Below are 1,012 nucleotides of genomic sequence, written 5' to 3' on the forward strand. Positions count from 1 at the left end.
GCTTCCAACCGAATCCAACAGCAGCAGTGGATCAACTCAATCCAAATACTCCCGGTCCAAACCAGCGACCGACTGTGATTGTATTTGGTCCAGATATTCTCAAACAAGGCCGAAAGCGCATGATTGATTTAACCACTTCCGACCAAGACCAACAACAACCAACAGATGTAGCTGGACCGAGCACTGCCAAACGAGGTCAAACACAACCAATTGATCAGCCCAGCCCAAGTACTTCCAACCAAAACCAGCAACAACCAATGAACAAAGTCGAGCCTGCTAATACTGGGTCGAATCAAGTTACTAAATTAAGCAAAAAGGATCAGATAATCCTTGATGATATAAAGAAAAATCTTGAAGCGTCTAAAGAATTACGAAAGAAAAAACTCAAAGACTATCATAAATCTATGGCTTTTGGATACAAACAATGGTCAGTGTTGGGAAAAAAGGAAGATATATTTGTATCAAAGTACGATCCAGACACTGAAAAGAAAGCAAAACAAGAGTATAAAAAGGCAAGGTATAGAGTAAACAGTATCAGAAAACAATTGAAAAACTTTATGATAAAGCATGGTTTGGAAATCGAAGAACTGGGTTTGGATTTGGATTGATGATTTGTCAATGATTTTGGTTTTGAATAAATTTAAACTTTCTAATATGTTGGTGTTTGTTGTTAGACATTGGTAATGTATGACATTTGTAATAGGACCCAGACGGTCAGGATGGGGTCTAGTAACAAGCAGTGTATAAACAAGTAAGCTATACAATGCTTAGATATGGTGATGACCGTTGCCTCACTCTATGCAATGACTGTAACGCTTGGGAACCCTTAACGGTGACGATTAGGAGTGACGCTTATACCGCCACTAATTCACCACTACTACTTACTATATATAAGAGACAAAGTTCTCTTATCAATAAACAATCACGACTATTCTGATTCATTCCTTCTTCTTGTCTTACATCTCTGTGATCTTCCTTCAAACTTATACTACATCAATATGTCACTATACGT

At 37.9% G+C, this 1,012-nt stretch overlaps 1 protein-coding gene across 1 annotated transcript; it reads left to right on the forward strand.

Moving 5' to 3' along the window:
- Positions 1-119: 119 nt before the first annotated feature.
- BATDEDRAFT_91051 (uncharacterized protein) lies at positions 120-608 on the forward strand (the record flags this gene model as incomplete). The annotated part of the gene is made up of 1 exon (XM_006681174.1): positions 120-608. The coding sequence occupies one exon, from the start codon at positions 120-122 to the stop codon at positions 606-608; it is 489 nt and encodes a 162-aa protein (XP_006681237.1).
- Between the last annotated feature and the right edge of the window lie 404 nt (positions 609-1,012).

The sequence above is a fragment of the Batrachochytrium dendrobatidis genome (assembly GCF_000203795.2).
Source record: "Batrachochytrium dendrobatidis JAM81 unplaced genomic scaffold BATDEscaffold_11, whole genome shotgun sequence".
Lineage (NCBI taxonomy): Eukaryota > Fungi > Chytridiomycota > Chytridiomycetes > Rhizophydiales > Batrachochytrium > Batrachochytrium dendrobatidis.